General features: G+C 55.6%; 1 protein-coding gene across 1 annotated transcript; it reads left to right on the top strand.

Annotated features, from left to right (window-relative positions):
• Positions 1–23,567: 23,567 nt before the first annotated feature.
• Positions 23,568–24,870, top strand: LOC100384618 (uncharacterized). The gene has a single exon (NM_001177115.1). It carries the CDS (start codon positions 23,660–23,662, stop codon positions 24,728–24,730), a length of 1,071 nt encoding a protein of 356 aa, NP_001170586.1. The 5' UTR covers positions 23,568–23,659; the 3' UTR covers positions 24,731–24,870.
• The last annotated feature ends 1,260 nt before the right edge of the window (positions 24,871–26,130 follow it).

Here is a 26,130-nt window from a genome sequence, read left to right as displayed (position 1 = left end):
TGATTTTCACCTTGTTCATCCATGTACATAAATTCCCAATTAAGCACATGTGTTGGCACTCAATCACCAAAATACATAGAAATGGCCCAAGGGCACATTTCCCTTTCAATCTCCCCCTTTTTGGTGATTTATGCCAACACAACATAAAGCAACTAGAACAAGTGCAAAATCACTTTAAATAAAAACTCAAATTGGTTTTATTCAATTTTGGCATATATGGATCATCCTTTGCCACCACTTGGTTTGTTTTTGCAAATCAAACTCAAATCTCTATCTCTAAGTCAAACACACATGTTGAAGTATAAAGAGAGTCATTCCAAAAGAGATTGATCAAAGATTTCAAAAACTCCCCCTTTTTCCCATAATCAACACTTCTCCCCACAAGAAGCCAACTTTTGAAAATAGAGACAATAAGAGACAATAAAAGCTTTTGACAAAACAAAAACTCTATTCTACTATTTTCAAAATCTCTCAAGTGGTAGCTGATCCATTTATCACTTTGGCCTTTATTTTCTCCCCCTTTGGCATCAAGCACCAAAACGGAATCAATCTTGGCCCGTTAACCCCATTGCCTCACCAAAGTCTTCAATTAAGAGCAAATGGCAATAAGATTTCATGAGATGAACTTGGAATTAGTTACCCTCTCATCGGAGTGCAGTGGAAGTCTTTCATGGTCCAAGTCCACCTTTTCCCTTTCAATCCTCCTTCGAGACTAAATCAAGCAAACTCAAGCAAATGGTTAGTCTCAAAGGGTCAAGTTGTAACACATCTCCCCCTAAACATGTGCATCACTTTGCAACGGACTTGTGAGGTCCAGGGAGTGTTGGTACAACTTGAGCACCACAATAAGCAGCAAAATGCAGAATGAACCTGATCAAATGCATAAACACATGTATGCTACAATTCAATCCAAGTTCCGCGAATCTAAGACATTTAGCTCACTACGCAGCCTGCAAAAGGTCTTCTCATCTAGAGGCTTGGTAAAGATATCGGCTAGCTGGTTCTCGGTGCTAACATGAAACACTTCGATATCTCCCTTTTGCTGGTGGTCTCTCAAAAAGTGATGCCGGATGTCTATGTGCTTTGTGCGGCTGTGTTCAACAGGATTTTCCGCCATGCGGATAGCACTCTCATTGTCACATAGGAGTGGGACTTTGCTCAGATTGTAGCCAAAGTCCCTGAGGGTTTGCCTCATCCAAAGTAGTTGCGCGCAACACTGTCCTGCGGCAACATACTCGGCCTCAGCGGTGGATAGGGCAACGGAGGTTTGTTTCTTAGAGTTCCATGACACCAGGGACCTTCCTAAGAATTGGCACGTCCCCGATGTACTCTTCCTATCGACCTTACATCCAGCATAGTCGGAGTCTGAGTATCCAACTAAGTCAAAGGTAGACCCCTTTGGATACCAGAGTCCGAAGCAAGGCGTAGCAACTAAATATCTAAGAATTCGCTTCACCGCCACTAAGTGACATTCCTTAGGATCGGATTGAAATCTAGCACACATGCACACGCTAAGCATAATATCCGGTCTACTAGCACATAAGTAAAGCAAAGAACCTATCATTGACCGGTATGCTTTTTGATCAACGGACTTACCTCCTTTGTTGAGGTCGGTGTGTCCGTCTGTCCCCATTGGCGTCTTTGCGGGCTTGGCGTCCTTCATCCCAAACCGCTTTAGCAGATCTTGCGTGTACTTCGTTTGGGAGATGAAGGTGCCATCCTTGAGTTGCTTCACTTGGAACCCAAGGAAGTAGTTCAACTCGCCCATCATCGACATCTCGAATTTCTGCGTCATCACCCTGCTAAACTCTTCACAAGACTTTTGGTTAGTAGAACCAAATATTATGTCATCGACATAAATTTGGCACACAAACAAATCACCATTACAAGTCTTAGTAAAAAGAGTTGGATCGGCTTTCCCAACCTTGAAAGCATTAGCAATTAAGAAATCTCTAAGGCATTCATACCATGCTCTTGGGGCTTGCTTAAGTCCATAGAGCGCCTTAGAGAGCTTACACACATGGTCGGGGTACCGTTCATCCTCGAAGCCAGGGGGTTGCTCCACGTACACCTCCTCCTTGATTGGCCCGTTGAGGAAAGCGCTCTTCACATCCATTTGAAACAACCTGAAAGAATGGTGAGCGGCATATGCTAGCAAGATACGAATTGATTCTAGCCTAGCCACAGGAGCAAAAGTCTCCTCGAAATCCAAACCTGCGACTTGGGCATAACCTTTTGCCACAAGTCGAGCCTTATTTCTCGTCACCACCCCGTGCTCGTCCTGTTTGTTGCGGAACACCCACTTGGTTCCCACAACATTTTGCTTCGGACGAGGCACCAGTGTCCAAACTTCATTGCGCTTGAAATTGTTTAACTCCTCTTGCATGGCCAACACCCAGTCCGGATCTAGCAAGGCCTCTTCTACCCTGAAAGGCTCAATAGAAGAGACAAAGGAGTAATGCTCACAAAAATTAACTAATCGAGATCGAGTAGTTACTCCCTTGCTAATGTCACCCAGAATTTGGTCGACGGGATGATCCCTTTGAATCATCGCTCGAACTTGGGTTGGAGGTGCCGGTTGCACTTCTTCCTCCATCACTTGATTATCTTGTGCTCCCCCTTGATCAAGCGCCTCCACTTGAGGTACCTGTTCGTCATCTTTGGTTGGGGGATGCACCATAGTTGAGGAAGAAGGTTGATCTCGTTCATCTTGTTCCTGTGGCCGTACTTCTCCAATCGCCATGGTCCGTATAGCGGCCGTCGGAACATCTTCTTCATCTACATCATCACAATCAACAACTTGCTCTCTTGGAGAGCCATTAGTCTCATCAAATACAACGTCGCTAGAGACTTCAACCAAACCCGATGATTTGTTGAAGACTCTATACGCCTTTGTATTTGAGTCATAACCTAATAAAAACCCTTCTACAGCTTTGGGAGCAAACTTAGAATTTCTACCTTTCTTCACTAGAATGTAGCACTTGCTCCCAAATACACGAAAGTAAGATACATTGGGTTTGTTACCGGTTAGAAGCTCATACGACGTCTTCTTGAGGAGGCGATGAAGGTAGACCCTGTTGATGGCATGGCAAGCAGTGTTCACGGCTTCCGTCCAAAAGCACTCGGGGGTCTTGAACTCTCCTAGCATCGTCCTCGCCATGTCAATGAGCGTCCTGTTCTTCCTCTCTACCACACCATTTTGCTGTGGTGTGTAGGGAGCGGAGAACTCGTGCTTGATCCCTTCTTCTTCAAGGAACTCCTCCACTTGAAGGTTCTTGAACTCGGACCCGTTGTCGCTTCTTATCTTTTTCACTTTGAGCTCAAACTCATTTTGAGCCCTCCTGAGGAAGCGCTTGAGGGTCCCTTGGGTTTCAGACTTATCCTGCAAAAAGAACACCCAAGTGAAGCGGGAAAAGTCATCAACAATAACTAGACCATACTTACTTCCCCCTATGCTTAGATAGGTGACGGGTCCGAAGAGATCCATATGCAGCAGCTCCAGGGGTCTTGAAGTGGTCATCACATTCTTGCTGTGATGCGCTCCTCCCACCTGTTTCCCTGCTTGACAAGCTGCACAAGGTCTATCTTTTTCGAAATGAACATTGGTTAGACCTATCACATGTTCTCCCTTTAGAAGCTTGTGGAGGTTCTTCATCCCCACATGTGCTAAGCGGCGATGCCACAGCCAGCCCATGCAAGTCTTAGCCATTAAGCATGCATCTAGACCGGCCTCTTCTTTTGCAAAATCAACTAAATAAAGTTTGTCGTCTAATACACCCTTAAAAGCTAGTGAACCATCACTTCTTCTAAAGACAGACACATCTACATTTGTAAATAAACAATTATATCCCATTTGACATAATTGACTGACAGATAGCAAATTATATCCAAGACTCTCCACTAAGAATACATTTGATATAGAATGCTCATTAGAAATTGCAATTTTACCTAGCCCTTTTACCTTGCCTTGATTCCCATCACCGAATATAATTGAATCTTGGGAATCCTTATTTTTGACGTAGGAGGTGAACATCTTCTTCTCCCCCGTCATATGGTTTGTGCATCCGCTGTCAATAATCCAGCTTGAACCCCCGGATGCATAAACCTGCAAGGCAAATTTAGGCTTGGGTCTTAGGTACCCAACTCATGTTGGGTCCTGCAAGGTTAGCACAAATGTCCTTAGGGACCCAAATGCAAGTCCTGTCTCCCTTGCATTTTGCCCCTAACTTTCTAGCAACTATTTTCCTATCCTTTCTACAAATAGCAAAGGAAGTGTTTAAAGCACAATAAATTATAGAAGGTTCATTCACTACTTTCCTAGGAGCATGAATAACATTCTTTCTAGGCACATGAGCAATATTTCTCCTAGGCATATCCCTATCATGCTTATAAGAAGAACTAGAGGCAAACATGGCATGAGAATCATAAACATGTGAATCAAAATCATTATAAGCATTTCTAGCATTTCTCCTATCATAATACATAAAAGCATGGTTCTTTTTAGCATTACTAGCCATAGGGGCCTTCCCTTTCTCCTGGACGAAGATGGGAGCCTTATGGCTTGTTAAGTTCTTGGTCTCTCTCTTGAAGCCAAGACCATCCTTAATTGAGGGGTGTCTACCAATTGTGTAGGCATCCCTTGCAAATTTTAGCTTATCGAAATCATTCTTGCTAGTCTTAAGTTGAGCATTAAGACTAGCCAGTTCATCATTAAGCTTGGGAATTGAAACTAGGTGTTCACTACAAGCATTAATGTCAAAGTCTTTACACCTAGTACAAATTTCAACATGTTCTACACAAGAATTGGATTTGTTTGCTACTTCTAATTTAGCATTTAAATCATTGTTGACACCTTTCAAAGTAGAAATGGTTTCATGACAAGTAGATAGTTCAAAAGAAAGCATTTCATTTCTCTTAACTTCTAAAGCATAGGATTTTTGTGCCTCAACAAATTTATCATGCTCTTCATACAACAAATCCTCTTGCTTTTCTAAAAGTATATTCTTTTCATTCAAGGCATCAATTAATTCATTAATTTTGTCTATCTTAGATCTATCTAAGCCCTTGAACAAACATGAATAATCTACTTCATCCTCATCACTAGATTCGTCCTCACTTGAAGAAGCATAGGTAGAGTTGCGAGTACATACCTTCTTCTCTCTTGCCATAAGGCATGTGTGACGCTCGTTGGGGAAGAGGGTTGATTTGTTGAAGGCGGTGGCGGCGAGTCCTTCATTGTCGGAGTCGGATGAGGAGCAATCCGAGTCCCACTCCTTGCCTAGATGCGCCTCGCCCTTTGCCTTCTTGTAATGCTTCTTCTTTTCCCTCTTGTTCCCCTTTTCCTGGTCACTATCATTATCAGGACAGTTAGCAATAAAATGACCAAGCTTACCGCATTTGAAGCATGATCGCTTCCCCTTGGTCTTAGTCTTGCTCGGCTGTCCATTGCGACCCTTTAGCACCGTCTTGAATCTCTTGATAATGAGGGCCATTTCTTCATCGTTGAGTCCAGCCGCCTCAATTTGTGCCACCTTGCTAGGTAGCGCCTCCTTGCTTCGTGTTGCCTTGAGAGCGAGAGGTTGCGGCTCGTTGATCGGACCATTCAAGGCGTCGTCCACATATCTCGCCTCCTTGATCATCATTCGCCCGCTAACAAATTTCCCAAGAACTTCTTCGGGCGACATCTTGGTGTACCTGGGATTTTCACGTATATTGTTCACCAAGTGAGGATCAAGAACGGTAAATGACCTTAGCATTAGGCGGACGACGTCGTGGTCCGTCCATCGCGTGCTCCCGTAGCTTCTTATCTTGTTGATAAGGGTCTTGAGCCGATTGTATGTTTGCGTTGGCTCCTCGCCCCTTATCATTGCGAACCGTCCAAGCTCGCCCTCCACCAACTCCATCTTGGTGAGTAAGGTGACGTCGTTCCCCTCATGAGAAATCTTGAGGGTGTCCCAGATTTGCTTGGCGTTATCCAAGCCGCTCACCTTATGGTATTCATTCCTGCACAAGGAAGCTAGAAGAACAGTAGTAGCTTGTGCATTCTTATGAATTTGTTCATTAATGAACATGGGACTATCCGAACTATCAAAATGCATTCCACTCTCTACAATCTCCCATATACTAGGATGGAGAGAGAATAGGTGACTACGCATTTTGTGGCTCCAAAATCCGTAGTCCTCTCCATCAAAGTGTGGGGGCTTGCCGAGTGGAATGGAGAGCAAATGAGAATGTGAACTTTGCGGAATACGAGAGTAATCAAAAGAAAAGTTCGAATTAACCGGTTTTCTTTTCTCGTAGTCGTTGTGGTCCTCGTCCTTTTGGGAAGAAGTAGACTCGTCGCTGTCGTAGTAGACGATCTCCTTGATGCGCCTGGTCTTCTTCTTCTTCCCTTCCTTCCGTCTTTGGCCCGAGCCGGAGTCGGTAGGCTTATCGTCCTTCGGCTCGTTGACGAAGGATTCCTTCTCTTTGTCGTTGATCACTATACCCTTCCCCTTAGGATCCATCTCTTCGGGCGGTTAGTCCCTTTGTGAAGAGAACGGCTCCGATACCAATTGAGAGCACCTAGAGGGGGGGGTGAATAGGTGATCCTGTAAAAACTTCAAACTTAAGCCACAAAAACTTGTTAAGTGTTAGCACGATTATTGCCAAGTGGCTAAGGTGAAGTCTCAACAAAACACAGTACCACAAGAGAATCAAGCACAGAGTGACACAGTGGTTTTATCCCGTGGTTCGGCCAAGACCAACGCTTGCCTACTCCACGTTGTGGCGTCCCAACGGACGAGGGTTGCAATCAACCCCTCTCAAGCGGTCCAAAGACCCACTTGAATACCACGGTGTTTTGTTTTCCTTTCACTATCCCGTTTGCAAGGAATCTCCACAAATTGGAGTCTCTTGCCCTTACAAGTATATGATCACAAATGAAACACAGAGTAAGGGAGGGAAGCAACACACACAAATCCACAGCAAAAGCGCACACACACGGCCAAGAATCGAGCTCACAAGACTATCTCAGAGTTCTCACTTAGAACAGAGCTCGAATCACTTAGAAACACAAACGAATGCGCAGAGACTTAGTGTGGATGATCAAGAATGCTCAAAGGTTGCTTGTGTTTCTCCTCCATGCGCCTAGGGGCTCCTTTTATAGCCCCAAGGCAGCTAGGAGCCGTTGAGAGCAAATCCGGAAGGCCATCCTTGCCTTCTGTCGTCGGGGGCACCGGACAGTCCGGTGCACACCGGACACTGTCCGGTGCCCGATTTGTTTCCTTAAACGGCGAAGACGACCGTTGCAGACCGTTGGCAGATCTGGCGCTGTTGGCGCACCGGACATGTCCGGTGCACACCGGACAGTCCGGTGCCGTCTTCCGACCGTTGGCTCGGCCACGTGTCGCGCGCCGATCGCGCGGCCGACCGTTGGCCCGGCCGACCGTTGGCTCACCGGACAGTCCGGTGCACACCGGACAGTCCGGTGAATTTTAGCCGTACGTCACCGGCCAATTTCCCGAGAGCGGCAAGTTCGAGTCGTGCCAGCCTGGCGCACCGGACACTGTCCGGTGCACACCGGACAGTCCGGTGCTCCAGATCGAGCTGGGTCTTGGCAGCACACAGCCAAGTCCCTTCTCCTTTTCTCTATTCTTCTTCTTTCTGTTTCTAACACTTAGACAAATATATTAGTACTTAAAACCAATGTACTAAGGCTTAGAAACATACCTTTACTTCATGATTTTCACCTTGTTCATCCATGTACATAAATTCCCAATTAAGCACATGTGTTGGCACTCAATCACCAAAATACATAGAAATGGCCCAAGGGCACATTTCCCTTTCAGATCCCACCGAAGGCAACCATCTTGGCATGCCGGAGGATGGTGATCTCCCTAGGCCGGTGCCTCGCGCCGACATCCCACGGGAGCTAGCTGTGGTCCCCGCTCCGGCGGGGGGTTACGACCCACAACTCGAGCAAGTCCGCGAGGCGCAGGCCAGGCTCAATGAGGGAACAGGGGCGCTTGAGCCGATCCGTCGGGACGCCGGACAGGCATGGGTGGGCCAACCCCTGGCCGGAGAAATACGTCATCTGCCCCAAGGTCTCCAGCACCGCGTCGCCAACGACGTCAGGATCAGGCCGCCGCCCGCATCCAGCGGGGTCGGTCAGAACCTGGCGACCGCAGCGATGCTCATCCGCTCGATGCCGGAGCCGTCAACCACCGAGGGGCGGCGAATACAGGGAGAACTCAAGAATCTCCTGGAAGGCGCTGCGGCCCGGCGGGCCGAGAGCACTGCATCCCGGAGGCAAGGATATCCCTCGGAACCTCATGCCGCGACTTCCCGATTCATGCGGGAGGCCTCGGTCTACACCGGGCGCACGCGCAACACCGCGCCTGCGGCCCCGGGCCACCTCGGCAACGAGCACCATCGACGCGACCGTCGGGCTCACCTCGACGAAAGGGTGCGCCGAGGCTACCACCCCAGGCGTGGGGGGCGCTACGACAGCGGGGAGGATCGGAGTCCTTCGCCCGAACCACCCGGTCCGCAGGCCTTCAGTCGAGCCATCCGACGGGCGCCATTCCCGACCCGGTTCCGACCCCCGACTACTATCACAAAGTACTCGGGGGAAACGAGACCGGAACTGTGGCTCGCGGACTACCGCCTTGCCTGCCAACTGGGCGGAACGGACGACGACAACCTCGTCATCCGCAACCTCCCCCTGTTCCTCTCCGACACTGCTCGCGCCTGGTTGGAGCACCTGCCTCCGGGGCAGATTTCCAACTGGGACGACTTGGTCCAAGCCTTCGCTGGCAATTTCCAGGGCACATACGTGCGCCCCGGGAACTCCTGGGACCTTCGAAGCTGCCGGCAACAGCCGGGGGAGTCGCTCCGGGACTACATCCGGCGATTCTCGAAGCAGCGCACCGAGCTGCCCAACATCACCGACTCGGATGTCATCGGCGCGTTCCTCGCCGGCACCACTTGCCGCGACCTGGTGAGCAAGCTGGGTCGCAAAACCCCCACCAGGGCGAGCGAGCTGATGGACATCGCCACCAAGTTCGCCTCCGGCCAGGAGGCGGTCGAGGCTATCTTCCGAAAGGACAAGCAGCCCCAGGGCCGCCCGTCGGAAGAAGCTCCCGAGGCGTCTGCTCCGCGCGGCGCCAAGAAGAAAGGCAAGAAGAAGTCGCAATCGAAACGCGACGCCGCAGACGCGGACCTTGTCGCCGCCGCCGAGTATAAGAACCCTCGGAAGCCCCCCGGAGGTGCAAACCTCTTCGACAAGATGCTCAAGGAGCCGTGCCCCTACCATCAGGGGTCCGTCAAGCACACCCTCGAGGTGTGCGTTATGCTTCGGCGTCATTTCCACAGGGCCGGGCCACCCGCCGAGGGTGGCAGGGCCCACGACGACGACAAGAACGAAGAACACCCAGCAGGGGGGTTCCCCGAGGTCCGCGACTGCTTCATGATCTACGGAGGGCATGCAGCGAATACCTCGGCTCGGCACCGCAAGCAAGAGCGCCGGGAGGTCTGCTCGGTGAAGGTGGCGGCGCCAGTCTACCTAGACTGGTCCGACAAGCCCATCACTTTCGACCGGGCCGACCACCCCGACCATGTGCCGAGCCCGGGGAGATACCCGCTCGTCGTCGACCCCGTTGTCGGCGATGTCAGGCTCACCAAGGTCCTGATGGACGGGGGCAGCTGCCTCAACATCATCTACGCCGAGACCCTCAAGCTTCTGCGCGTCGATCCGTCCTCCGTCCGAGCAGGTGCTGCGCCCTTCCACGGGATCATCCCTGGGAAGCGCGTCCAGCCCCTCGGGCGACTCGACCTCCCAGTCTGCTTCGGGACACCCTCCAACTTCCGAAGGGAGACCCTGACGTTCGAAGTGGTCGGGTTCCGAGGAACCTACCACGCCGTGTTAGGGAGGCCATGCTACGCGAAGTTCATGGCCGTCCCCAACTACACCTACCTGAAGCTCAAGATGCCGGGCCCCAACGGGGTCATCACCGTCGGCCCCACGTACAAACACGCGTTCGAATGCGACGTGGAGTGCGTGGAGTACGCCGAGGCCCTCATCGCCGACCTGGAGAACCTCTCCAAGGGGGTCCCAGACGTGAAGCGCCATGACGGCAACTTCGAGCCAGCGGAGACGGTCAAGGCCGTCCCCCTCGACCCCAGCGGCGACACCACCAAGCAGATCCGGATCGGTTCCGGGCTCGACCCCAAATAGGAAGCAGTGCTCGTCGACTTTCTCCGCGCAAACGCCGACGTCTTTGCGTGGAGTCCCTCGGACATGCCCGGCATATCGAGGGATGTCGCCGAGCACTCGCTGGATATTCGGGCCGGAGCCCGACCCGTCAGGCAGCCTCTGCGCCGATTCGACGAGGAGAAGCGCAGAGCGATTGGCGAAGAGATCCACAAGCTAATGGCGGCATGGTTCGTCAAAGAGGTATTCCATCCCGAATGGCTTGCCAACCCTGTGCTTGCGAGGAAGAAAGGGGGGAAATGGCGGATGTGTGTAGACTACACTGGTCTCAACAAAGCATGTCCGAAGGTTCCCTACCCTCTGCCTCGCATCGACCAAATCGTGGATTCCACTGCTGGGTGCGAAACCCTGTCCTTCCTCGATGCCTACTCGGGGTATCACCAGATCCGGATGAAAGAGTCCGACCAGCTCGCGACTTCTTTCATCACGCCGTTCGGCATGTACTGCTACATCACCATGCCGTTCGGCCTGAGGAATGCAGGCGCGACGTACCAGCGGTGCATGAACCATGTGTTCGGCGAACACATCGGTCGCACAGTCGAGGCCTACGTCGATGACATCGTGGTCAAGACACGGAAGGCTCCCAACCTCCTCTCCGACCTTGAAGTGACATTCCGGTGTCTCAAGGCGAAAGGAGTCAAGCTTAATCCTGAGAAGTGTGTCTTCGGGGTGCCCCGAGGCATGCTCCTAGGGTTCATCGTCTCTGAGCGAGGCATCGAGGCCAACCCGGAGAAGATTGCGGCCATCACCAGCATGGGGCCCATCAAGGACTTAAAAGGGGTACAGAGGGTCATGGGATGCCTCGCGGCCCTGAGCCGCTTCATCTCACGCCTCGGCGAAAGAGGTCTGCCTCTGTACCGCCTCTTAAGGAAGGCCGAGTGTTTCGTTTGGACCCCTGAGGCCGAGAAAGCCCTCGGCAACCTGAAGGCGCTCCTTACAAAGGCGCCAGTCTTGGTGCCGCCGGCGGACGGAGAAACCCTCTTGGTCTACGTCGCCGCGACCACTCAGGTGGTTAGCGCCGCGATTGTGGTCGAAAGGCAGGAGGAAGGGCATACATTGCCTGTTCAGAGGCCGGTCTACTTCATCAGCGAAGTGCTGTCCGAGACTAAGATCCGCTACCCACAAGTTCAAAAGCTGCTGTATGCTGTGATCCTGACGAGGCGGAAGCTACGACACTACTTCGAGTCCCATCCGGTAACTGTGGTGTCATCCTTCCCCCTGGGGGAGATCATCCAGTGCCGAGAGGCCTCGGGCAGGATCGCAAAGTGGGCAGTGGAGATCATGGGCGAAACGATCTCGTTCGCCCCTCGGAAGGCCATCAAGTCCCAAGTGTTGGCGGATTTCGTGGCTGAATGGGTCGACACCCAACTACCAACGACTCCGATCCAACCGGAGCTCTGGACCATGTTTTTCGACGGGTCGCTGATGAAGACGGGGGCCGGTGCGGGCCTTCTCTTCATCTCGCCCCTCGGAAAGCACTTGCGCTACGTGTTGCGCCTCCACTTCCCGGCGTCCAACAATGTGGCCGAGTACGAAGCTCTGGTCAACGGATTGCGGATCGCCATCGAGCTAGGGGTCAGACGCCTCGACGCCCACGGTGACTCGCGGCTCATCATCGACCAAGTCATGAAGAACTCCCACTGCCGCGACCCGAAGATGGAGGCCTACTGCGACGAGGTTCGGCGCCTGGAAGACAAGTTCTTCGGGCTCGAGCTCAACCACATCGCTCGGCGCTACAACGAAACCGCAGACGAGCTGGCCAAGATAGCCTCGGGGCGAACGACAGTCCCCCCGGACGTCTTCTCCCGGGATCTACATCAACCCTCCGTCAAGCTCGACGACGCGCCCGAGCCTGAGGTACCCTCGGCTCAGCCCGAGGTACCCTCGGCTCAGCCCGAGGTACCCTCGGCTCAGCCCGAGGTACCCTCGGCCCCCGAGGGCGGGGCGTTGAACGTCGAGGAAGGGCAGAGCGGGGCCACGCCAGACCAAGATTGGCAGGCCCCATACCTGCAATATCTCCGTCGAGGAGAGCTACCCCTCGACCAAGTCGAGGCTCGGCGGGTAGCACGACGCGCCAAGTCATTCGTCTTGCTGGGCGACGAAGAGGAACTCTACCATCGCAGCCCCTCGGGCATCCTCCAGCGATGCATCCCCATCGCCGAAGGTCGGGAACTGCTGCAAGAAGTACACTCGGGGGCTTGCGGCCACCACGCAGCACCCCGAGCCCTTGTTGGAAATGCCTTCCGGCAAGGCTTCTACTGGCCAACGGCGGTGGCTGACGCCACTAGAATTGTCCGCACCTGCGAAGGGTGCCAATTCTATGCGAAGCGGACACACCTGCCCGCTCAGGCTCTGCAGACAATACCCATCACCTGGCCCTTCGCTGTATGGGGTCTGGACCTCGTCGGTCCCTTGCAGAAGGCGCCCGGGGGCTACACGCACCTGCTGGTCGCCATCGACAAACTCTCCAAGTGGATCGAGGTCCGACCCCTGAACAGCATCAGGTCCGAGCAGGCGGTGGCATTCTTCACCAACATCATCCATCGCTTCGGGGTCCCGAATTCCATCATCACCGACAACGGCACCCAGTTCACCGGCAAAAAATTCTTGGATTTTTGCGAAGATCACCATATCCGGGTGGACTGGGCCGCTGTGGCTCATCCCATGTCGAATGGGCAGGTAGAGCGTGCCAACGGCATGATTCTACAAGGGCTCAAGCCTCGGATCTACAACGACCTCAACAAGTTCGGCAGGCGATGGATGAAGGAACTCCCCTCGGTGGTCTGGAGCCTAAGGACGACGCCGAGTCGTGCCACGGGCTTCACGCCGTTTTTCCTGGTCTACGGGGCTGAAGCTATCTTGCCCACTGACCTGGAATACGGCTCCCCAAGGGCGAGGGCCTACACCGAACAAAGCAACCAAGCCAGCCGAGAGGAATCGCTGGACCAGTTGGAGAAAGCTCGGGACAGGGCCTTACTACACTCGCCGCGGTACCAACAGTCCCTGCGACGCTACCACGCCCGAGGGGTCCGGTCCCGAGAACTCCAGGTGGGCGACCTGGTGCTTCGGCTGCGACAAGACGCCCGAGGGAGGCACAAGCTCACGCCCCCCTGGGAAGGGCCATTCGTCATCGCCAAAGTTCTGAAGCCCGGAACATACAAGCTGGCCAGCAATCAAGGCGAGATCTACGGCAACGCTTGGAACATCAAACAGCTACGTCGCTTCTATCCTTAAGATGTTTTCAAGTTGTTCATATACCTCGCACCTACGCAAAGTTTAGTTGTCAAGGAAGGGTCGGCCTAGCCTCGGCAAAACCCGACCCTCCCTCGGGGGCTAAAAGGGGGGAGACCCCCTCTGCGTCGAATTTTTCCTCGAAAAAGGATCTCTTTTTAGCAGGATTTCTTTCGTGCTTCTTGACTACTTCGGAAAGCGGATCCTGGAAACGACGAGGTACACGTAAGCAGCCAAGGCTGACCGAGCCGAGGGACTCCTACGCCTCCGGGATACGGATACCTCACTCGTCCCCTTCTGCGATAAGTAACTTGCGCTCGGATAAAGCGACTCCGTGGACCGAACGAGTCATCACGTTCGGAAGCTCTCCTGCCGAAGCAGTCCTTCAAGCTTTCTCGACTAAGTCGGGGACAGGGCCTCATGGACGGGTGAAAGTACGCGTAAGCGGCAAGGCCGACCGAGCCGAGGGATTCCCACGCCTCTGGGATACGGATACCTCACTCGTCCCTTCCGCGAAAAGCAGCTCTTGCTCACACAAACATCCCTGTTACCGGCGAAGTCCAGATGCTCGAAACAGGAGGAAAAAAGGCGCAGCTTCGCAAGTGCAGCGAGGGTGTTTTCTTCTGGCCTCGGCGGCCGTAGGAAGCACACGCTACAAGATGATCGGATCCTGCAGGCTCGGGTCTTCACGCCGAAGGGAGCTGTAGCACCCTCGGCATCAACGACGTCTTCAGCAAAGCCCGACCCAGCCTCGGGCGGCGCCGCGGCCCAGGGGCTCCTCCGGGAATCCGGCCCGAGCAGGCGGCTCAACCGGTTACCCCTGGGGCCTCGGTCAACCGGCTCCCAAGGGCGCCAGCCCGATCCGAGGCCTCGACTGATCGACTTTGGCGTCGGCCCCGCTGACGGACAACACGGCTAGGCTCCGGCCAACCAGGTTCCCATTCTCGAGCCAACTCCGCCTCTGTTCATACTGATATCGCTACCCCGGCCTTGATCCACCGAAGGGCGACCGAGGGGTCTCTTCAACTAAGCTAGAGGAGCCTCACATAACAAGGCCGAACGGGCCGAGGGATTCCTACGCCTCCGGGATACGGATACCTCACCCGTCACCTTGACACGGGGCAATTCATGCTTGGTAAAGCGGTTCAGATAATCAAACAGGCGAGACCTAGTGCTCGAAAATGAGGAAAAAACACGGCTCAGTGCCGAAGTTACATACACGTTCAGGCCTCGACAGCCACAATGAACGAACAACCCCCCTCCGAAGGGGAAGGCCTGCGGAGTAGCTGAAGAACGATGGGCGGCTCGCTGCCGCCCGTTCCAACCGCGACGGCCACCCCCCCTGCCCCAGACAGCGAAGCAGCGTAAGCAGCAGCCTTGGGGGAGGTGTCACGGCAGAAGGGCTCCCCCCTGCTGAGGACGAGAACCAGCCATTCAGGCAGGGAGATGGGGACCCAGGGCCCCTAGCGCCCTGCATATCCTGGCATGGCTGGAGGAAGTCTCCGTGGGGCTCAAGGACGCCCTTCACCCCCGAGTGCAGGGGGAAGAAAGGGGCAGCCGACCCACGCGGAGGCGGCCCCCCGACTCGCCTCGTCTTCCATCTTGGCCTGGATGACGAAAATCCTTGAGGCCGGGAGAGGGGTAGAAGCCGCGGCCTGGCCCGTTTTCCCCACCGTCGAACTAGAGGTCACCATCTTGGGTGACCGCCGGTGGCGGGGTATGGCCAGGCTGCGTGATGAAAATCCTTGAAGCCGAACGATGGCTGAGAGGTACCAACTCCCATGGAGTTGCGTTCCTCCAACGAGGAGGCGGAAAGGCGGCGGATACCCCCCATCCGGGGGCTTGGAAGACGGGAAGACCCGACGCTTAAGGGAGGAAGAAGACATGGTTGCCTTACGAAGGGAGCCTCCCTCCTTTTTAAAGGCAACTCCCCCTACGTGCGCCCCCAAGCGTCGCGGGCCGAGTCTTCTCCAACACGCTCCAAGGCCCTCCCCTGCGACTCGGGGGCTGGGTCCCGCATGTCATGCAAGCCGGCTCAGGGCAGAAGAAGCCAAACCGCCGCGCATGGTGCGCACGACCGTCCAGCGGTTACAGGCGACCCCCCATTTTCGCCCAGACCAACGGGCGGAAGGGGCGGGCAGCCATGCAGGCGGCATGCAACCGCGCCAGATGGACGCGCTTCTCCGACTTCCGACACGCCAGCCTGGAACCCAGGCCCACGCGTCGAGCAACCGGCACGCCAGTTGCTGCATGCAAGCAACCGCACCGCCACTTGTGCCACCATCGCGCCTCTTCGGTTGCGAAGCCTGTGCCACGACTCGAGGCGACCCAACAGCGCCAGACTGGCGCATCGGTCAAAGCGACCGAAAGTGGGCCAGCAGTAATAGCGGTGGCAGGCGGGCGGGCACAACAGTCACGTCGTCAGCCAGGCTCACGTCCCATCCTGAGACAGCAAGGGAGCCTCCTCTCACGGCGTGAAGACGGTGCACCCGTGACCCATTCCTCGAACGGATCGCACGCGCGCAACGGCCGCTCCGCCAACCACTCACCCCGTCGCATTAACTCCGCGGCGAGACACGCGGCGCTTCTGGCAGGAGGAGCGCGCGACGCTTCACCTTCGCCGTAATAACCGCGTCAGAAAAGGTACGCCACGTCGTCCGATTTCGTATCCTTTTCCGTTTTCCTCTTTCTCTATCTCTTGCAACAGGGACCGGGAAAGGGGGATACCCCGAAAGGGATCCTTCTCCGCGAAGGAACCGGGCTCCGAGCCCCCCATTACTGATCAGGGGTTCGAAGGCTGGCCCCCCGAGGGTTCAACAGTCGCCTCAGATCGCGTGGGCCCGACACCCACTACTGGTCAGGGGTTCGAAGGCCAGCCCCCCGAAGGGCTTCATGGCCGCCTCAGGCTACTCGGGCTCCGCGCCCATTACTGATCAGGGGTTCGAAGGCTGGCCCCCGAAGGGTTCACAGTCGCCTCAGACACCGAGCGAGGGATGACCAGGGGTACGTTCGATACATAACCGAGGCTCGGGCTGCGCTCCCGAGGTACCCTAGGACATTTCCGAGACCAGTGGGAACGATCTTGTAACGGAATCCCATCGGAGGGAGGCATCGAGCCCTCGGACCCCGTCGCCAGGGGACCGGGTCCGACAAATCACCCGCAGGTACTTTTGGGCGTGCCTCTGGGCCCCTAGCCGATCCCCAACGAACGGGGCACGGACGTCCACTCGGATTACCCGCTTGCAGCTCACCGGAGACACCATGTTCGGTGCCCATCGAGGGTAACATGGCGCACTCCCCCCTCCTCCTTGCGGAAAGGCGACGTAGGGGCGTATGTAAAAAGCCGAGTCTGTCCCTGATCGTCCTCTCGCCCTGTGCAGAGGCTCGGGGGCTGCTCTCGCAAAAACTGGCTCCGGCCAAATCGTTGACAGCGTCAACATACCAGCCCGAGAGCTTGGGCCCCGACCGTGCACCCGGGCTACGGCCAGTTCGCATGAGGGAACAACCAGACCAGCCAAAGTATTAAGACCTCGAAGGAGTGTAACCACTCCTCCGAGGCCTCGGGGGCTACACCCGGCGGGTGCGCTCGCGCGCACCCACCGGAACGAAATGCAACCGAGAAAGGCTGGTCCCCTTGCAAAAAAGTGCGACAAAAGCCTCCAAGTGAGTGCTAACACTCCCTTCGAGGTTCGGGGGCTACTGTCGGGGACCATAATTAGGGGTACCCTCAAAACGCCTAATTCTCAGCTGGTAACCCCCATCAGCATAAAGCTGCAAAGGCCTGATGGGCATGATTAAGTCAGGGATCAGTCCACACGAGTGACTCGATCACGCTTCACCCGAGCCTAGCCTCGGCCGAAGGCAGCCGACCTCGAGAGACTTCCGTCTCGCCCGAGGCCCCCTTTTTATGGCGGACACATCACCGGCTCGCCCAAGGCCTTGGCTTCGCTCAGAAGCAACCTTGACTAAATCACCACACCGACTGACCAAATTGCAGGGGCATTTAACGCACAGGAGGCCTGACACCTCTATCCTGACACGCGCCTCCGGCAGAGCCGAGGTGACCGCCGTCACTCCACCGCTCCACTGGCCAGTCTGACAGAAGGACAGCGCCGCCTGCGCCACTCCGACTGCAGCGCCACTCGACAGAGTAAGTCTGACAGGCAGTCAGGCCTCGCCAAAGACCCGGAAGACGGCGAACTCCGCTCCGCCCGACCCCAGGGCTCGGACTCGGGCTAAGACCCGGAAGACGGCGAACTCCGCTCCGCCCGACCCCAGGGCTCGGACTCGGGCTAAGACCCGGAAGACGACGAAACTCCGCCTCGCCCGACCCCAGGGCTCGGACTCCGCCCTGGCCTCGGCCGAACGACTTCCGCCTCGACCGACCCCTTGGCTCGGGCTCGGCCACGGCAACAGAAGGCAGACTCAACCTCGGCTTCGGAGGAAACCCCACGTCGCCCTGCCTAGGGCACAGACCGCCACGTCAACAGGAGGCGCCATCATCATCCCACCCCGAATCGACTCGGGTCACGGAGAACAAGACCGGCATCTCATCCGGCCAGCTCCGCCAGAGAGGCAATGATGGCGCTCCACAAGCTCTATGACGACGGCGGCCCCTAGCTCTCTTACGGAAGCAGGACAACGTCAGCAGGGACTCGACCGCTCCAACAGCTGTCCCTCCATCAGGCTCCGCCACACCTCCAACAGCCACGACATCACGCCAGCAGGGTGCCCAGATCTCTCCGGCTGCCACATTGGCATGTACCTAGGGCGCTAGCTCTCCCTCCGCTAGACACGTAGCACTCTGCTACATCCCATTGTACACCTGGATCCTCTCCTTACGACTATAAAAGGAAGGACCAGGGCCTTCTCAGAGAAGGTTGGCCGCGCGGGACCGAGGACGGGACAGGCGCTCTCTTGGGGCCGCTCGCTTCCCTCACCCGCGTGGACGCTTGTAACCCCCCTACTGCAAGCGCACCTGACCTGGGCGCGGGACGAACACGAAGGCCGCGGGACTTCCACCTCTCTCACGCTCGGCTCCGGCCGCCTCGCCTCTCCCCCCTTCGCGCTCGCCCACGCGCTCGACCCATCTGGGCTGGGGCACGCAGCACACTCACTCGTCGGCTTAGGGACCCCCCTGTCTCGAAACGCCGACACCTTCCGAAAGGAGTCTTTCTCCTTTTAAAGGCAACTCTCCCTACGTGCGCCCCCAGGCGCCACAGGCTGAGTCTTCTCCAACACGCTCCAAGGCCCTCCCCTACGACTCGGGGGCTGGGTCTCGCATGTCATGCAAGCCGGCTCAGGGCAGAAGAAGCCAAACCGCCGCGCGTGGTGCGCACGACCGTCCAGCGGTTACAAGCGACCCCCCATTTTCGCCCAGACCAACGGGCAGAAGGGGCGGGCAGCCATGCAGGCGGCATGCAACCGCGCCAGGTGGACGCGCTTCTCCAACTTCTGACACGTCAGCTTGGGAACCCAGGCCCACGCGTCGAGCAACCGGCGCGCCAGTTGTTGCATGCAAGCAACCGCACCGCCACTTGTGCCACCATCGTGCCTCTTCGGTTGCGGAGCCAATGCCGCGACTCGAGGCAACCCAACAGCGCCAGCCTGGCGCGTCGGTCAAAGCGACCGAAAGTGGGCCGGCAGCAGGGGTGGGCGTTCGGGTTACCCGAAATTTTCGGGTCGGGTAATTCGGGTTTTTAAAATTTCGGGTTTTGAGAATCGATACCCGAAATTACAACGGGTTTTTCACTACCCGAAAATTTGGGTACCCGGAATTTCGGGTTCGGGTTCGGGTATTCCCGAACTACCCGAACTATTGTTTTGGCTTCATAAAAACACATGCACCTTATTAAATTAGTATAAAAATATAGTTTGAATAATGATATACATGGACATATAAAACACAAGCAATCTACAATCACAAGTTATACACACTTACACATAATTATAGATGTACAAATTAATAATTAAGCATGACATTAGTACATGACACATGAAAGTTCAGGTAATTCGGGTATTTCGGGTACCCGATTGTGATACCCGAATTACCCGAAATAATTTCGGGTTTTGCAAGTTGCTACCCGAAATTCCCGAACAAAATTCGGGTTTCGGGTATTTCGGGTTCGGGTTCGGGTATTCCGGGTTCGGGTTTCGGGTTACGGGTTTTTTGCCCAGCCCTAGCCGGCAGTAATAGCGGTGGCGGGCGGGCGGGCGCAGCGGTCACGTCGTCAGCCAGGCTCACGTCCCATCCCGGGACAGCAAGAGAGCCTCCTCTCACGGCGTGGAAACGGTGCACCCGTGACCCGTTCCTCGAACGGATCGCACACGCGCAACGGCCGCCCCGCCAACCACTCGCCCCGTCGCATTTACTCCGCGGCGGGACAGGCGGCGTCTCTAACGGGAGGAGCGCGCGACGCTTCACCTTCGCCATAATAACCGCGTCAGAAAAGGTACGCCACGTCGTCCGATTTCGTATCCTTTTCCGTTTTCCTCTTTCTCTATCTCTTGCAACAGGGACCGGGAAAGGGGGATGCCCCGAAAGGGATCCTTCTCCGCGAAGGAACCGGGCTCCGAGCCCCCCACTACTGATCAGGGGTTCGAAGGCTGGCCCTCCGAAGGGTTCAACAGCCGCCTCAGATCGCGTGGGCCCGACACCCACTACTGGTCAGGGGTTCGAAGGCCAGCCCCCCGAAGGGTTCCATGGCCGCCTCAGGCTACTCGGGCTCCGCGCCCATTACTGATCAGGGGTTCGAAGGCTGGCCCCCGAAGGGTTCACAGTCGCCTCAGACACCGAGCGAGGGATGACCAGGGGTACGTTCGATACATAACCGAGGCTCGGGCTGCGCTCCTGAGGTACCCTAGGACATTTCCGAGACCAGCGGGAACGATCTTGTAACGGAATCCCATCGGAGGGAGGCATCGAGCCCTCGGACCCCGTCGCCAGGGGACCGGGTCCGGCAAGTCACCCGCAGGTACTTTTGGGCGTGCCTCTGGGCCCCTAGCCGACCCCCAACGAACGGGGCACGGACGTCCACTCGGATTACCCGCTTGCAGCTCACCGGAGACACCATGTTCGGTGCCCATCGAGGGTAACATGGCGCACTCCCCCCTCCTCCTTGCGGAAAGGCGACGTAGGGGCGTATGTAAAAAGTCGAGTCTGTCCCTGATCGTCCTCTCGCCCTGTGCGGAGGCTCGGGGGCTGCTTTCGCAAAAACCGGCTCCGGCCAAATCGTTGACAGCGTCAACATACCAGCCCGAGAGCTTGGGCCCCGACCGTGCACCCGGGCTACGGCCAGTTCGCATGAGGGAACGACCAGGCCAGCCGAAGCGTTACGCGAGGTATTAAGACCTCGAAGGAGTGTAACCACTCCTCCGAGGCCTCGGGGGCTACACCCGGCGGGTGCGCTCGCGCGCACCCGCCGGAACGAAAGGCAACCGAGAAAGGCTGGTCCCCTTGCAAAAAAGTGCGACAAAAGCCTCCAAGCGAGTGCTAACACTCCCTTCGAGGCTCGGGGGCTACTGTCGGGGACCATAATTAGGGGTACCCTCAAGACGCCTAATTCTCAGCTGGTAACCCCCATCAGCATAAAGCTGCAAAGGCCTGATGGGTACGATTAAGTCAGGGATCAGTCCACACGAGTGACTCGATCATGCTTCACCCGAGCCTAGCTTCGGCCAAGGGCAGCCGACCTCGAGAGACTTCCGTCTCGCCCGAGGCCCCCTTTTTATGGCGGACTCATCACCGGCTCGCCCGAGGCCTTGGCTTCGCTCAGAAGCAACCTTGACTAAATCGCCACACCGACTGACCAAATTGCAGGGGCATTTAACGCAAAGGTGTCCTGACACCTTTATCCTGACACGCGCCCCCGGCAGAGCCGAAGTGACCGCCGTCACTCCACCGCTCCACTAACCAGTCTGACAGAGGGACAGCGCCGCCTGCGCCACTCCGACTGCAGCACCACTCGACAGAGTGAGTCTGACCGGCAGTCAGGTCTTGACAAAGGCGCCACGGCGAACTCCGCTCCGCCCGACCCCAGGGCTCGGACTCGGGCTAAGACCCGGAAGACGGCGAACTCCGCTCCGCCCGACCCCAGGGCTCGGACTCGGGCTAAGACCCGGAAGACGGCGAACTCCGCTCCGCCCGACCCAAGGGCTCGGACTCGGGCTAAGACCCGGAAGACGGCGAACTCCGCTCCGCCCGACCCCAGGGCTCGGACTCGGGCTAAGACCCGGAAGACGGCGAACTCCGCTCCGCCCGACCCCAGGGCTCGAACTCGGGCTAAGACCCGGAAGACGGCGAACTCCGCTCCGCCCGACCCCAGGGCTCGGACTCGGGCTAAGACCCAGAAGACGACGAAACTCCGCCTCGCCCGACCCCAGGGCTCGGACTTCGCCTCGGCCGAACGACTTCCGCCTCGCCCGACCCCATGGCTCGGGCTCGGCCACGGCAACAGAAGACGGACTCGACCTCGGCTTCGGAGGAACCCCCACGTCGCCCTGCCTAGGGCACAGACCGCCACGTCAACAGGAAGCGCCATCATCATCCTACCCCGAATCGACTCGGGTCACGGAGAACAAGACCGGCGTCCCATCCGGCCAGCTCCGCCAGAGGGGCAATGATGGCGCTCCACAAGCTCTATGACGACGGCGGCCCCCAGCTCTCTTACGGAAGCAGAACGACGTCAGCAGGGACTCGACCGCTCCAACAGCTGTCCCTCCGCCAGGCTCCGTCGCACCTCCGACAGCCACGACATCACACCAGCAGGGTGCCCAGATCTCTCCGGCTGCCACATTGGCATGTACCTAGGGCGCTAGCTCTCCCTCCGCTAGACACGTAGCGCTCTGCTACACCCCCCATTGTACACCTGGATCCTCTCCTTACGACTATAAAAGGAAGGACCAGGGCCTTCTCAGAGGAGGTTGGCCGCGCGGGACCGAGGACGGGACAGGCGCTCTCTTGGGGCCGCTCGCTTCCCTCACACGCGTGGACGCTTGTAACCCCCCTACTGCAAGCGCACCCGACCTGGGCGCGGGACGAACACGAAGGCCGCGGGACTTCCACCTCTCTCACGCTCGACTCCGGCCACCTCGCCTCTCCCCCCTTCGCGCTCGCCCACGCGCTCGACCCATCTGGGCTGGGGCACGCAGCACATTCACTCGTCGGCTTAGGGACCCCCTGTCTCGAAACGCCGACATTACTGTAGACTAAATAGCATTCAATTAATGATATAATAAATACATAAAATATTTTAGTTTCCATCTAAGCACCAGTACAACACGAGAATGACTATATTTGGCTACACGCCGATATAATATCTAAACTCATAATTATCACATCCAATATATTTAAATTTGAGTACAGAGAATAAAAGCTTAATGAGTTCATGACAGTTGACAGTCATAACATTGTCAATGTCTCATTGATCTCTAGTACATTACAGTTGACTGTTAGCACAAATTAATATTTATTAATCAACAACATATGCGCCATGATAAATTGATAAATAAAAACAGCATGCAGCAACCAGCTCCAGGAGCCTATGACATGGTGTATAGTAGCAGCAGCCTACCGCCAGCAACAGCAGCCCATGGTCGTGCATGTGTCCATGGTGAAGTAGCAGCAACCAGCATGCAAGAAAACCAGGATTGCTGTGTATTTTTTTTGGCTTCATTCTATTATGGTCCTTAATTTTTAGTGGATGTAGCATATTTAAAGAGGTATATTGATATCTCGGATATCCACTGGGTACGCACGGGTAAAATATTTTACCCATACCCGACCCGATATATTTCAAGTATCCTACCTGATAGGACCCGCGGGTGAGTTTTTCTACCCGTATCCATATCCACCGGGTACGAAACCTACGGGTATCCATACCCACGGGTCCAACTACCATCCCTAGCCCCGTTTGCCTCGTATACTCTGTTCCCGCGTTTGGGTTCTCCGCCAGGCCGGCGCGTTCGACCCGGTAGCCCGAAACCGCTCATATATCTTGCCAACTTTCTGTGACACGGTGGAGGCGCGTGGAGCTAACTACCCCCGCGCTGGCTAGCCACCGGCCACCGCCGCCGCCGAACAAAACCGACTGCTCTCCTTCTCACATCAGCGGCAAGTTTAGAGTTCCCGCTCGCCACCTCGTCGCATCACGCGTTCATGCCCCGCCACCCCCGGCAATGGCAACCGCAACGGTGACTTCCCCGTCGGATCCCTTCACGTTCCACGGCCCCGTCGCTGCGCTGGCGGTTCCGGCTCAGGCCGACGTCGACGAGTTCGAGTTCCACGTCGTCCCAGCCGCCGCGGTAGCGCTCTCGGCTGCCGACGAGCTCTTCTCCGGCGGGAAGCTCGTGCCCTTACGCCGACCCGCGCCAGCGTCTGCTCCTTGCTCCCCTCCGCCGCCGCGCCTGGAGGTGGAGCCCGCGTCTGAACCGACGTCCCCTCGCGCCCCGCGATGCGCTGGGCGCCGGTGGCGCGACCTCCTCCTCCTCCTCGTGTCCAGCTACAGGAGGAAACCCAAGGCTGCCAGCGGCGGCGACGCCAGCAGGTGCGCAGCGGACCGGTGTCTGAAGGCGCGGCGACGGGCGACGCATTTCCGGCCGCTCCTCTCGCGGGACTCCTCGTCGTCCTCGTCGGCGTCCTCTGTCGACTCGGGCAAGAGCGCGCGCCGCCCGCCGCCGTCGTGTTCCCCGCTGCGGACGCGGTCGGCGCCCGTGGCGAACCTCCTCCACCTCATGTCCAGGACAAGATCTACGGGGGGCGACAAGGTCGGCGCCGCCGCGGACGCGCCGAAGCGGCAGGAACCGGCGGGCGCGCGCCTGCTCCCGACCCGTGCCTCGTCGTCGTCCTCGTCCTCGGCGGGCTCTTGCAGGAACCCTCGCGCGGGGGCGGGGGCGGGGCCGTGGCCCCCGCAGCGCGGGCCCTCTCGCCCGTCCCGGCCCGCGGCGGCGGCGGAGAGCCCGCGCGTGAGCGCGTCCGGGCGCGTGGTGTTCCGCGGGCTGGAGCGCTGCGCGAGCACGCCGGCGTCGGCGGGCGTCGGGCCGCGACGGCCGAGGGGCATGGAGCGGTCCTACTCGGCCAACGTGCGCGTGGATCCGGTGATCAGCGTCTTCGGCTTCGGGCACCTGTTCATGCCGTCGTCGCCGGCCAAGGAGAGGAAGGCCGACAGGGAGAGGGACGTCGTCGGTGGCCGCAGGAACAACAGGCCGGAGAAGCTGGCCATGGTGCTCATGAGAGATCCACAGGATTAGGCAGCGGCCACGCTGGCAATAATGCATCGGATTCCCCTTGTCTCGAATTTTTTTTTTCTTGCTTCTTTTTTTCTTTCGATCGTTGTAATATAGCGCCAGTTTTTAGGATGCGAACAAAGAAATTCCAGAGAAACTTTACCAATTCACTAATCAATATGCAATGTCAGATCACTTCGATTCGACTGAAGTGGAGTGATGTTTACTTCAGTCTCTGTAGAAGAGACACGACTCGTCATAAGGTTTTCAAATTTCCTCGTCCTTGGAAGTACGATGAGGTGGCCCGGCTGGCGGCTGCTGTCTTGCCCTTGGTGGCTGCTGTAGTGCTGCTAGAAAGAGGAGGAAATGGGCTGGTACCGACTCGCTCAATCTCAACAAAACAGATGACGTTTTTTGCATTTAAATATGTATTTTTTATTTTTTTTTATAAATAATAAAATAAATAAGTCACTGTTAGTATATCCCTAACGAAGAAATAAGTTATGACAAAAATATAATATTTATATAGAAACTAAATGAAGCCAATAGTTAAAACAAGATACTCCATCGGTCTGAAAATACAATTTGTTTTAGACTAAAGATACGTTAATTAATTACTATATACGTCTATATTCATTATTCATTATTGTTCGAATACATTCATGTTCATTATCGTTCGAATTTTCGAACGCGGACGGAAAAAAGTATATGAACGAAAAACTATATTTTGAAATGGACGAAGTATTTAAAAATTAAAAAAATATCACGTTTTTTCGTACGGGGAACGGACTCAAACCGAGGCATCGTGATCCGTGCAGATTCCGCGCCGTGCGTTCTGTCCGCCTGAGCTGCAGCCTGCACCTCGAAATGTTTTTTTTCTTTAAAATGCAAAAAAGTTCCGACAGAGTTGCAATATCTTTATTCTGCCTGCTTTAATTGGATTTGAATTTTCGTGTCGGATGGAGTATGTTCAGTTGAAAGTTCAAACACTGAAACCAAACATCGGGATCTCTCGGTGTCAGGTTCCTTCCTCTGAAGCACGGGATGCTCGAAGGAGAGCTTCCGATTGTAGCGACTCGCCCAGGATGTCCATTTTGGCATTTTTCAAGGGAGGAAGTAGGGGCCTTGCTGGGTTTTTAGTTTATAGAGTAAAGTTTAGTGTTTATTCTGTTTAGTTGAAGAGACTAAAAAGTATTTAGAGTCTATTAAATAAATCGTAAGAAAATCAAAATATCCTTTAACATTATATGGCAATTAGTGCAATTAAAATAAATAAGAAACAAAAAGTGAAATTAATATGGTTTAGCTATTTTAGTCACTCATTGATGGACTAGAGACTCTCACCTTTTATCAATTTAAAGATCAAAATTCTAAATTGAAGGGATTAAATAGAATCCAGCTCAAGAGAATATGCTCTGTTGGTC

The sequence above is a fragment of the Zea mays genome, chromosome 10 (assembly GCF_902167145.1).
Source record: "Zea mays cultivar B73 chromosome 10, Zm-B73-REFERENCE-NAM-5.0, whole genome shotgun sequence".
In the NCBI taxonomy this organism is placed as follows: domain Eukaryota; kingdom Viridiplantae; phylum Streptophyta; class Magnoliopsida; order Poales; family Poaceae; genus Zea; species Zea mays.
This window is presented reverse-complemented; position numbering and strand designations above follow the sequence as displayed.

What these genes read in the sequence shown, in the direction of transcription:
- LOC100384618 (NM_001177115.1), top strand. Translation starts at nt 23,660, where the DNA reads ATGGCAACCGCAACGGTGACTTCCCCGTCGGATCCCTTCACGTTCCAC.